Source organism: Falco naumanni, chromosome 1 (assembly GCF_017639655.2).
Source record: "Falco naumanni isolate bFalNau1 chromosome 1, bFalNau1.pat, whole genome shotgun sequence".
NCBI classification, from domain to species: domain Eukaryota; kingdom Metazoa; phylum Chordata; class Aves; order Falconiformes; family Falconidae; genus Falco; species Falco naumanni.
In genome coordinates, this window is record NC_054054.1 from 119,359,460 (window position 1) to 119,371,045 (window position 11,586).

General features: G+C 50.5%; 2 protein-coding genes across 3 annotated transcripts in view; both read right to left on the reverse strand.

Annotated features, from left to right (window-relative positions):
• The window catches only part of LLGL2 (LLGL scribble cell polarity complex component 2), a 37,517-nt gene extending 35,274 nt beyond the window's left edge, over positions 1-2,243 (reverse strand). The window contains exon 1 of the mRNA XM_040581611.1: positions 2,169-2,243. The gene's annotated coding sequence lies outside the window, so the exon portion shown is untranslated. The remainder of the gene's footprint in view (positions 1-2,168) is intronic.
• Positions 1,023-11,270, reverse strand: TSEN54 (tRNA splicing endonuclease subunit 54). Of its 2 annotated transcripts, XM_040581617.1 has the most exons (11): positions 11,204-11,270; positions 10,929-11,081; positions 9,625-9,688; positions 9,397-9,480; positions 7,556-7,654; positions 7,195-7,247; positions 6,734-6,832; positions 4,893-5,530; positions 4,268-4,328; positions 3,413-3,529; positions 1,023-2,342 (listed from the first exon to the last, which is right to left on the reverse strand). In XM_040581617.1, the coding sequence occupies exons 1-11, from the start codon at positions 11,230-11,232 to the stop codon at positions 2,192-2,194; spliced, it is 1,548 nt and encodes a 515-aa protein (XP_040437551.1). In that variant the 5' UTR covers positions 11,233-11,270; the 3' UTR covers positions 1,023-2,191. The 2 variants fall into 2 exon arrangements, with proteins under 2 accessions (XP_040437551.1, XP_040437555.1); XM_040581621.1 differs by lacking the exon at positions 7,556-7,654.
• Between the last annotated feature and the right edge of the window lie 316 nt (positions 11,271-11,586).

The following is an 11,586-nucleotide window of genomic DNA, read 5'->3' on the forward strand; positions in this document are numbered from 1 at the left end:
TCCGTGCAAAAGCTTGAAATTAAGTCTGACAAGGGGCCAGTAACAGCAAACATTTCAGCCAAGCTTCCAAAAAGTGATGTTTTTCAATTAAAACATTCATTTCTGTCATCTTGCAACATCCAGCTGCTCCACATTGTGGGCCAAGATGAAGCAGTGGTATCAGTCTGCATCACTATCCCATCCTGGTAAAGGCACCATCAAATGTTGTGGTGCTGAGCAAGGCAGCCACAGTTTCTCAATCCTCCCTGCAGTGGTTATTAAATTGTAATTGTTTTGTGCTGAATCAGGGAGTCTGCCCCAGCGAAACTCACTGGGTGGCTCTTGTGGCTTACTGTTCATCGATACAATTCCACCTTGGCATAAGCAGATGAGACTGATTGAAATCAACAGGAGTTTGACCTAATTCCAGGACAAACATGAGCCCTGTGGGTCAGACTGGAGCTCTTCTGGCTGTGCCTGTTCTTAGAACTCTTCCCACTGCCTTTAATCTGTAGAAGTCTGGGAGAACATTGAGGTCACAGACTGGCACTGCCAACCCCAGCATTTGAAGAGGACTATCAGAGCGAAGGCACTACTTGAAGGAGGGAGGAAAGGGAGGCCACTGCGGAGGAACTGTCAGACCCTCACCTCAGCATAGCCCTGCTGGCTTCCAGCATTTGATAACATGGGTGTGTGCAGGACCAGGCCCAGAGCTTGCAGCAGATCCCTGCTACCCTGGGCTATGGTACCTCTGATCACACAGGAGGAAGATGGCAAGGTGTCATGTGCCAACTGGAACTGCATGCAGACATAGGAACTTCCTCCAGGCTCCGAGTCACACTGCCCTCCCAGGGAATGTGGCAGTGTGGATCCCAACACAGACAGGCGTAGGAGCAGGGTTATGCAGCCACGGGTTGTATGGCCATGGGCAGGCATTCCCCAGCTGGTGCTACTGGAGTCCTAGTAGGCTCCCCCGAGTGTCTCCCTCTGCATAACTTACTAACGTTTCTGGGGGAATTAAGAACCACGCTGAGGAGTTTGCATTGCCGGAAAAGACTTTTTTATTGCTTAGCCTTCTCCACACCTCCAAAAGGAATTAAAAAATTATCAAATAAACTGCACCTAAACAGTTACTATTACAGTTCTGAAAACTTCAATAATGAACACTGCTGTGCTCAGCACGTTTCTATCCACTGTGCAGACTTTCTGACACCTGGCACTTTTGCATAGAGGCTAAAGCAAATTTGGTACCTGGATATCCTGGTGGAAAGCTCCCACAGTAGGGCCTGGAAAGCAGTGATGTCCTCAGTTTGGAGCACAACAGCTACAAGACTGGAAGGCTCATGAGGAATTTGTAGGTTCTTTCTTTACTCAGGGATCTATCACTTGCAAAAGAAAATACAAGGATCCACAGCCAGGAAAAAGGATGTCAGGCTGAAACAGAAGGGGCTGCAGTACAGCCCAGGTGAGACTATCTGATACAGCCCACTGATATTGGTGGCCAAACTTTAATATGTCGTAATGCTGCATGGCCGAAACACATCTCAGCAGAGCCGCTACAGCCTGAGGCTGGGGTGCCATCTGCAATGCTCTGGGGCTTTCTGTGACCTCTGGCTGATGAAATTATGTTCAAGGCACATTTCCTACTTTCAAGTTCCTGGAAACTTTATTCCTGGTGGCCAAGTTTTATCACTGTGACTTTTTCAGATCAGAATATGATCTGACAGTTGTTGGCACAGCTGAATGACAGAGACGCAGGACACCACTGCTGATCTGATCAGCTTATTCTGACTCTGATTGACCTCAATGACTCTCCAACCCATTCGACTGCTGTAGCACTGTGGTTCTTACATGTGACAAGAGGATCACCAGCAAAGTGTTTTCTAATGGTCCACCAGTCAGCAAAAGATGACACAGAAAAGGTAAACTACTGGTCCGCGAGATGAGAAAGCTGAAGAACCAGTGGCTTCAAGAACAAAGCAGTGTATTCCGGTCCAGAAATGCCCTGCTAAGCCATACATACTTGTTTGCTGTAAATTTTGCTATTATGCCTGAGCCATCTGGGTAGGTGAAGTCTGTAACAGCAAATAAAGTGGTCACCTATCCAAGGTTCCAGTTATCGCAGGCTCTATTTCCTGTAATATTTCATTAATCAAGAAAACAAATCCTGAGTAAAGCTCTTCCCATACCATTTCTGCAAGGGACAGCAACTTCAGTGATTAATATCCACTGGCAGCTTGAACTCCTTTAGTGAATAAAAGGCAATTTCTCCATGATCCACCAGTGCAAAGACCACTGGGACGTCCCCACTCTGATACGTAACCTGCTTCAAAGCCCGAAGGGATGGAATCTGCTCATCGAAACTGCAGAGAAAAAAACATATTCCGTTGTTCTTAAAGCAAGAGGAATACAGAGACAAAGCTGTCCTGGCCAGCAAGCACAGCAGTCCCTTTGGTCTTAGAAGTTGTTAGTGATCCTCCCCACTCTTTTCAGTCAAAGGAGGACGCTGCCAGCCCTGAGAGAGTAAACCACATGCCGGGAACCGGGAGCTGTCAAATCCTTTGCCAAAAACAAGGGCAACTGCACAGTGCTCCACGCTGTGCCTTGTAGATGTGGCTCACAGAGCTACTGGCAAATTGCCAATCCAATGCAATCTTAATACCTTTGTGCTAGGAAGATCTTTAGGTTGCTGGGATCAACATCTGACCTGCTTTTCCCTCCTTTTAATACTCCAGTCTGTTTGCTCATAAATGAAAATATCTACGCAGCAAGGATCATCCTACTCGCTCATGACAGACCTTTGTGAAACTGTATTACCACCTCCCTTGCTCTATTACAGCTGCAGAGTAGAGGAGGGAGTTTTAGTATATCAAAATGATTAAAGGCAGAGACTGGATTTTGCACCTGCCTTAAGTATCAGATTCTCAATCCAGCAAGAAAGGGGACACCTATCCTCTGTTCACGCTAATCTTAAAGTTACATTTGACAAAGATCAAAATACTAAACCCATGGCCCTGAGCCTGTAGCAAGCTCTAGGGAGGTACATGTGCAGAAATTCATAGGGACCTGCACTGCCTGCAGATTCAGGTACCATACAGCTCCCTGAAAAACTTGAGCTCTACCCAAGTTTCACAAGCATTGCATAAATACAGCTGTGGCTTCTTATTCCTGACTCCAGTGATACTCAGACATGAGCAGCAACCAGATGACCAAATAGCGTGGGCTGAGTGCAAGGGCTGGGGGAATTGTCAGCCACAGCCTCCAACAAAGGAGGAACTGAAAGAAAATGAAATTCTGGGCAGGACCACCCTAAAGAGAGGCACTCTGATGATCTGTAAAGCTCACAAGATGCTGGGTCATTTACAGATCATTAGGACTTAATTTCCACAACAGCAACTGATGTTTCACAACACTGCATAAGACCCATGGATACCTCCGAACACACATCCTGACATATGGCTTTCCAGGGTTTGTCTTCTTAAACTTGGCCACAGCATCTGCTTGATACACGTTGAAGTCTATCTTCATGCCCTCTGGATCTTCCTGCAGCCTACAGAAGAGAGAACACATCTACATACATATGGTACTGAAACATCTTAGGGTATAGATCGAGCAGAAGGAGGAGGGAGCAAAAGCTCTTGAAGCCTGGCTAGTGTGGGCCCTTAGAAAGGCTTCACTCCTCAAAGGACTGACCCTGCAACTGTTCTAATTACTTTCCAGACCTTTCCTGTTGTCAGACCAGAAAAAGCTCCTGCTCCGTACCTGCCACACTCCCTTCTCTGCGGAACCCCCCTGGCAAGGAACACCACTAACAGTTACTGAAGCAGAGCAATGTTCTGCCCTACAGGGACTGCACACAAACACAACACAGACTCTTTGAGACAGGAGCAAACCAGAAGTCACAAAGCCAAGGTTTCATAATCACTGCAGCAGGAATGGCAGCACATTCCAGGGATGAAGCAAGGTGAAACCCAACCAAACTTCTGGGGGAGATCACCTGGCTGGGGTGCAGAGAGGGAACTGCAGGGAAAGAGAGCAACCCTGAAGTTTTAATTGGCCTGGAACGAGCTAGCTCTGTTGCTGCAGGACCTGGTACTTCATGGAAATGTCATCCCCTCGCTACAGATGCAATGGGGCCATGGAACAGAGCGCTGGATTCTCTTGGCATTCTGGATGCCAGGCAGCTCCCAAACTGCTGCTGTGAGCATCTCACAGACCTCACAAGCAGGGACAGACACAAGACAGCCCCACTCCCTAACAGTTACGAGCTGGCTGACTGGATACTAACCGGGAGGCTCCATCCAGGATGTGGGAGGGCTGCAGCACGCTGATCTGCTGGAGGAGCGCAGCTGGAGGGAGAAGGAACAGGAAAGGATCAGACCAGCTGTTTCTCTCTCAGGGCACTCCAAGCACTCCACCACCACCCAAAAGCCTTCCTCCTCCGACAATGGCTGGCAGCACCACAGTCACCACTGGCTACTTCAAAGACCTCGACTTCCTCATCTCCTAGCGCACAGCCCTCAACACCCTGCAATTGCATTGCATCTTGCTGGCCCTGGTTTCACACGCCTAACAGCCTAGCAGGAAGGACTGCAACACAGTAGGACATGGGGAATGGATTAGAAGACCTCCCAAGGCCCTGTTTATCCTGGCACATGAGTGGGCTATAGAAAGAGATAGAAAGGCAAAAGAAAAATTTTCTTCTCTCTCCCCATGCCCATGGCTGGGCTCCTCTGTGCCTGCTTTGCCTAGACCTGTCTAGTCTTCTAACGAGACTCTCCTTCCCAAGGTATCATCCCCCAAAACTCATGTTCAGCTTCTCCATGTCATCTCTTTTGCTGTAGCATACCAGGCAATGTTTCACAGAGCTGGCGGGGAGAAGGGGATCCCTGTTAAGTTCCCAGAGCCACTACCTGATGAGGTAGCTTCATCAGGCCGCAGAAGCGGTGTGACAGCTTGGTCCCAGAGATGCGGCGGTCGTTTCCAAACCCTCTGCTGGCTCCTCTGCTCCCGAAGGGCTTTGTACTCTTGCCAGTTGGAGCAGCGCCTCACCTCCCGGTCAGCATTGACACTGCTCTTGTACCTGCTCTCCCTCTCTTGCTGCTCCCTTTCCTTCCGTGACAGCTTCTCCTGTTTCTGATTGATGCGTGCGCACCAGCAAGCTGCATCAACCTCCCTCCCCAACACGTTCTCCGGCAAGAGCCCGTTGTCAGGTGAGGGCAGATGTGTGCACGGCTGGTCTGGGGCCACGTTTGGCAAGATGATGGTGGTAAAATCCCAGCGGGGTGCATGGGTGCCAATGCTGCTTTCCTTGTGGTCTCCAACCCAGCTCCTGGAGGAGCTGCTCAGGGAGTCCTTTTGTCCTGTATCAAGAGGAACTGGGTTTGACTCCCCGTCTCCACAGCCAGCATCCGATTCCTTTGGCTGCTCTGACAAAGCCTTTTCATCCATGGGAAGGCAGCTAGAATCTCCACGGTCATCTCCATCTTTTTTGGAGGTCCCTTCAGCTTCTGGAAGGTCCTCGGATCCTTTATGTTTCTTCTCATGTGACCTAAAGACAGAAGCAGCAGTATAAAAGACAGGGAGAGTGTGCGGCAGCACTTTATTCCCTTTAAATCCTGCCTCCTCCCTGCTAACAGAAAGGATGCAGTCTGCCAAACCTGGAAGAAGGACAGCAAAGGTGGCAGGAACCCCCAGACAGAGAGGGTTTGCAAACATCTTGGCTAGAAGGAGAGCATTTGCTTGTGTGACAAAGCGAGAAGGGAAAAAAGCAGGCCAAAATCAAGCAGTGAATGCCAAAGGCAGAATAAACTCAGCAGCCCTGCATGAGGTTTACTTCAACGCCCAGGAGAATCCCAGCCTTGATTTGCACATGCACATTCCCAATCAGCCTCCATACACCCCATATACTGACCCAAACACCTCCGCACAAATGTAGAATCATAGAATCGTTTATGCTGGAAAAGATCGTTAAGATTGTCGAGTCCAAACGTTAACCTAGCACTGCCCTCCCTCACGATGGACTTCAGCCAAATTAGCAGAGGCCAGGCAGAAACCTTCTTACCAGCACCTTTAACTGGTATGAGATTCAGTCCCTGGTTCCAGAGAAGATAAGGCAATTCCTAAACCAGCAGTTTTATCTCCCAATTCCTAAAATTTCATAACTCCTTAAGCGCTGATGTTAACAGGAAAAGGACTTGCACACCAGACTCATCCTCCCTGTTTCTTAAAGGATGACGCCACCTACTGGAAGCTGTCATAATTACTAGCAAAATTACCAATTGTGTCGCCTGTTTGCATTTTAGCAACGCCTAGAGGCCGCGTGCAAGGACCAGGACCCAACTGCTCTCTGCTGTACAGTCCTAGCATAAGCTGCATTGAGGGGGTGGGTAAGTGCAAGATGTGCACTGTGGTGTCTGCGCCCCCTCTGAAAAAAGAGGAGGAGGAGGAGATATCTGCCACGTGCTTCTTCTGCACTGACTTTACCCTTCTATTTTTGGCACCTCACCACTGCAGCTGGGAGGCTCAAGGGCAGTTCACCCCTCTTGAACACACCCTGCATGAAGTACAGCTGTGACAAAAGGGAACACTGCATGAGTTCAGAAAAAGCTCTGCACTGCTTGAGGACAGCCAAGAATGGCTGTCAGACAGGTCACCCACAGCATAAGTGTCCTCAGACACTTAGTCAGTAGCTGTTCCTGAGCCAGTTGGGGCCTGGGAGAAGATGGAAGAAGGCTTTGGGCCACATCCTTACCGGGGACTGGAACTCCTCCTCCTTTTGCGATGGTGTTTTCCAAAGCTTTTGCAATGACTTTCCAAGTTCAGTTGCCTCTCATAGGGAGACAGGACAGTGCTGGAATGAGACACCAACACAGAGGCTGAGAGCAGGGTGATGCAGTATAACTACCCTTCTGCTCAGCCCCCAGAATACAGCTGCAGAAACCTTTTATTCCAGGCACAGAAAATCCACAAGCATGACCTGAATGGTCCTCAGTTCATGCCCCACTTCATATTCCCAACCACCTCCTCAAGAGGGAGGAGCAAGGAAGGGCAGAATGCCACTTTTAGCCTTTAATTCTCCCAAGAGATGGAATGCAGGGTCAAAGTCCTCTTCTCTGCCATCCCAATGGAGCCATACAATACTCAGAGGGGCATACAAAGCTGCTCAGAATCTTCAGAAAAGAGAAATCAGCATGGAAAGGAAAAGTTGATTACCTGGCGTCGAATCTCAGTACAACATAACCGAGTTGCTTCAAGTGACTGAACACCTTAGAGCAAAGGAAATCAAGAGGGTTAAATGACTACCCTACAACCAAACAATTTACTCCAGCTCCACTATGACTAAGTGAACACAGTGTGGCACTGGCAGAGGAGAAAACGCCAGGGCTAGGACCCAAAGCAAAGGCGGGGAAATGGGAACTGATCACCCGGAAGAAGATGAATGGGAGAAACTGAGAATTACTCCCCTTCCCTCCCTAACTGTCCTACTCTGCTCTCAGCCACTGGAGAGGCTGTATGGCAGAGGCTGGGCTGTCTGCCTTCATCCTCCCTGCAACAGCTGGAGGTCCCAACACACCTGGTAATGTGGCAAGCTCACTGCCTCCTGGGACAGCAGGATCTCATAGGCTTCCTGGATTGACAAGGGCAGATCCCTGTAAAAGAGCTGAACAGAGCCCTGCAGGGCAAAAGCTTGGTGTTGAAAGAATCACAGGGAAGACATCTATGCAAGCTCACACCAGTCTCTTCCCACGGGTCCTGACATGATCCCAGCACCCTCCTTGACATGATATCCATGTGCCACCTGGATTACTTACAGTCCCTCTCCCAAGCCCAGTTCCCCCATGCCCTGGTCCTAGCAGCCAGGTAAGAAGTTCCCACTCACAGCTGTCAGCTCCTGATCCAGTGCTGCATCTGTTTAGATGATGTAGCTGGGAGCACAACGCTTAACTCTTAAGATAATTGTTGCTTTGGGAGATGGTTTTCTTTAACTTTGATGATCTCAGTGATTCAGGGCACAGCACAACTACAAAAACATTTAGGACCAACATAACAGAGAGCTGGAGCAGAGCAATCAACAGCATCCTCAGATGGCACTTACTCCAGCCTCAGTGATCCCATAGGTAGATTCCCCAGGACACAGCAACTAACCTCCAAGAAGCAGTTCTAGGCTATGCTTCTTTCTCCTCTTTTTGTTTTTTTTTTTACGGTGTGTTTACTCACAAACAAAGAAAACAAAACACAAGGAACCGCACCTCTCCCATGGGATGGGGTGAAGGCATCTAACTGGTCTTTTCTGCTTTTGGGGAGATTTTGTACTCAGCAACTGACTAAATTTATTTTCATCAGTTTGTTCACAATCTATTTAATCAAAATGCCAGAGGTAAAAAAGCCCTACCTTTAAGGGATGGCATCAGATGCCCATAATCAATTGATTAGGTTTTGCTAAGGGAAAAAAGCTCCCCTTTAGATCAGTGCACTTTTTCTACTGCCAACAGGCTTTGGTGGAGAGACCAAAAAACCCCCTTTGTACAGCGAAGAAATCCAACTGAGCCCTAACCAGCATTTCTGCCAGCAGAGAAGCACTGAAAGCAACCTGGTCTCACACCTCTGTCTGCCACATTTAAATTTCTTTCTGCCATATATACTGGGAAGAGTTGCCAAGTACAACCCCACAGATCTCTGTGTAAGGGTAGAGCACATACAGCTCTGGCTGCTCTATAAATGCTTCTCATGCCAACACTCTTCACACAGAAAGGTCTGATTTAGTGCCTAAATGTGGCCCTACCAAGCTGGATAGAGTTTCACTAATTCCCATCAGCCTCTAGAGAAGCACAGAAAAACTGTGCTAATGCACTTATGAACCCTGCCATTGCAAAATATCCAAGATACACTGGGGATAAGGGGGGAAGTCAACTTATGACAGAAAGTTGACAGACACTGACCAGTCTCAGATGGCCTAATTAACGGTATACCAGTTCTGAGGAAAAGGATTTCTCAGTGTCAAACCTTTTATTCCAACTAATTTCTGCAAGGAACAGGAGACAATGGCTTGATCTCATTTCCAGAAATTTCCAGAACAGTGAGTTTTCCTGGACTGTCAAAGTTCTCTTTATTATCATATTTGACACAGGAATGGGTTAAACACAATACCAGCTGAATAAGCTGGCCACTGACCCAACTAACACACTGCTGATGACACAGTGGCTACGAACCCATGGCCTGGAGACAAACGATTCCATCAGCAACAGCCTAAAAGAGACAATTCCTCAAGAACCAGGTGTTCATCAGCTGCTCAAATTGCAGCAGTGACCAACAAAGACAAGTGATTTCTGACTTCAGTCTAAAGCTGCTGCAGCTCCTCCAACCATTCAGGAAGGACGCAATGCCCCCAGCCATGCACAGGTATCCCCTACTTACACACTCCAGCAGGTACAGAGCTTCCTCAGGTAGCAGGCACTGTTTGCCGCGCTCTGTGAACCCCATGGTGTGCCAGAACTTCCCCTGAAACAGAAGCACAAATCCCTGATGGGCTCTGGCTGTCCCCTGCTGACAACCAAGCTCTCTCCCATTTCAAGAAGCAAATTAAGGAATCTGCAAAGGCCAGCAGGAGATGATGACACTGAGTACACTCTGTAGCAGACTCACTGCGGGGGACTGCAGCTCCACGATGCCCTGTTCTGGCTTCCACTCAGCTTTCACCAGACTCCTCCTGAGAAGGTTAAAGATTAGTTTGTTATTACTAGCTGTGTGCCACGATCAACTCCTACTGTAGTAACACAATGAGCCTAGGAAGGTGTCAAAAGGCAGCAAAATTCCAGGTGGCATTTTTAGAGGATAAGGCCTTAGAAAGTCACCATTCTCTGGATCTAGCAGTACGAGCTGAAGTTTTTATCACCACTAGTTAAAAGTGTCTTCAGCCAGCACCACAGTCATCTGTCTATAGGCTACTGGAGATGCATGGCCTAAGCCATATTGTACAACTGTTCAGATGCTGCCAAGAAACTCTCAAATCGCTGTACCCCACCCACAGGGACTCATAAGAAAAAAGTAATAGCTCAGAAGCGGAGGGTGACTTTGCAAAAATGCAAACATGCATTTTTAGCAGCTGGCTTAAGAAAATAGAAGGTAAGACCTGTAGAGTTCACCATGAACTTGCTCTACATCTGTAGTCAGTACCGCAGTTTCCCCATCTGGAAGGAAACCTAAACCTGCCCAGTCACCCTCCCACCCTGAGAGACTCCATTGCTGCCCCTGACGTGCATTTACAGATGTACTTGAACAAAGCCCACCGTGACAACAGGAGAAGGCAACGGTCCACCCCACCTGACCTGCCCCTCTGCTGGAGGTCGCCATTCTCTCTCTAAAGTCCCCAGTGGTGTGATTTTATGTGAATAGTTTCTGCTGCTACTGACGAGTGCAGAGAAACTGCTGGCAGAAAACAGCAGGCCAAACAGAGAAAGCATGTACTGAGAGGCAGTGTCTGAGGGTCCCCCGAGAAATTATAAGCTCCAGAGACTGACAGTGCTCTTGAAACCACCAAAACTGACAGAGAGGGACACCGAGCGCCAGCCAAATCCGCACAAGGCCACAGGAGTGTCAGCTCAGACAAGGCCCAAGGAGACAGTGGCTGCTGTCTGCAAAGGCTGCAGGATTACGGACACACCTGAGAAAACGGGGGGCCCTTCGAGGGATCTGAACACCCACCCTGAAGCCATTGGTGCGCCAGTACGACCCCCTGCTCGAGAGGACAGCCGGGGTGCGCCCCCCTGCTGTTACTCCAGCCAGGGAGATGCAGAGGAACCGAGGGGATGGGCGAGGGAATCCCCTGTGCCCGCACCGCCGGCTCGGTTCTGCCGGGCCAGCAGCCGCGCTCCGGCCGCCCCACGGGATCCCTCCCCAGGAACAAGCAGCTCGCAGCCCGGTGGCCCTGCACGGCCCCGGGGACTTACCGCCGCCCCACGCGTTCCTCGGAGAGGAGCTGCCACTGCTCCTCCCGGCACCGGCGCAGCTTCTCCGCCTGCTCGGCCGAGCCGTCGGGGAGGAAATCCTTCGGGCCGGGAGCGCGCTGCGGGGCCCCGCGGCCCGCCAGCAGCTCCGCCGCGCTGCGGGGCGAGAGGTGCCACAGTGAGGGGAGAGAGCGCCCACACACCCGCCCTGCAGCCGCCCGGCCCAGCCACCAACCCCGCCCCGGTGCCGCGAGCAGCCCCCGGCCCCCCGGCCCTACCTCGGGCGGCGGGAGCTGTCGGGCTCCATGGGCGCCGCGCACGAAGCCGCTTCCTTCCGCCGCTGGGCCCTAGCGCCGGCAGAGCGGCGAGCGCGCCCCCTAGGGGCTCGGAGGGCTGCGGGCACCGGGCAGGCCCTGCAGTGTGCTGCGGGGCTGGAGGCCGAGGCACCCGGCTGGCGCGCCCCGGGCTGTGCAGGGAGCTGCACGTTGGGCTGCGTGCCACGCCGTGCGGAAATCAGGCACCGATGCAGTGCGCTGAGCTGTGCACCCAGCTCTGCCCCACGGCAGCTAGCTCCTGTGAGCTAACCCGCAGCAACAGGAGACGGGCTTGAGGTGAAACTTGAACTTTTGGTGCATTTCCTTGTCAGGTTCCTTGACGCCTC